General features: G+C 65.5%; 1 protein-coding gene across 1 annotated transcript in view; it reads right to left on the reverse strand.

Moving 5' to 3' along the window:
• Positions 1 to 6: 6 nt before the first annotated feature.
• ILF3 (interleukin enhancer binding factor 3, 90kDa) overlaps positions 7 to 229 on the reverse strand; it is a gene marked incomplete at both ends in the record, with an annotated part of 6,994 nt that continues 6,771 nt past the window's right edge. The window contains 1 exon segment of the mRNA XM_008938106.1: positions 7 to 105. Coding sequence (XP_008936354.1) covers positions 7 to 105 — 99 coding nt within the window.

Genomic DNA, 229 nt, shown 5'->3' on the forward strand with positions numbered 1-229 from the left:
GCCTCGCCCGCGGATGTTGCCGCCCCTGCCGCGGCCACGCATGTTGGGGGGAGGTGGCACCTCGTTGTGCATGGGGCCTCCCATCCCAAAACCAGGGTTGTGCTGCTGGGGGGAGGAGGAGGAAGAGTCAGGAGCTCCTGGAGTATCTCCACGGGGAGCGTGGAGCTCTCCAGAGGACGTTTAGGGGGCTCTACAGCACCGTCAGGTTCACCGAGAGCAACAACGGTGG

The sequence above is a fragment of the Merops nubicus genome, unplaced genomic scaffold (assembly GCF_000691845.1).
Source record: "Merops nubicus isolate BGI_N331 unplaced genomic scaffold, ASM69184v1 scaffold47163, whole genome shotgun sequence".
In the NCBI taxonomy this organism is placed as follows: domain Eukaryota; kingdom Metazoa; phylum Chordata; class Aves; order Coraciiformes; family Meropidae; genus Merops; species Merops nubicus.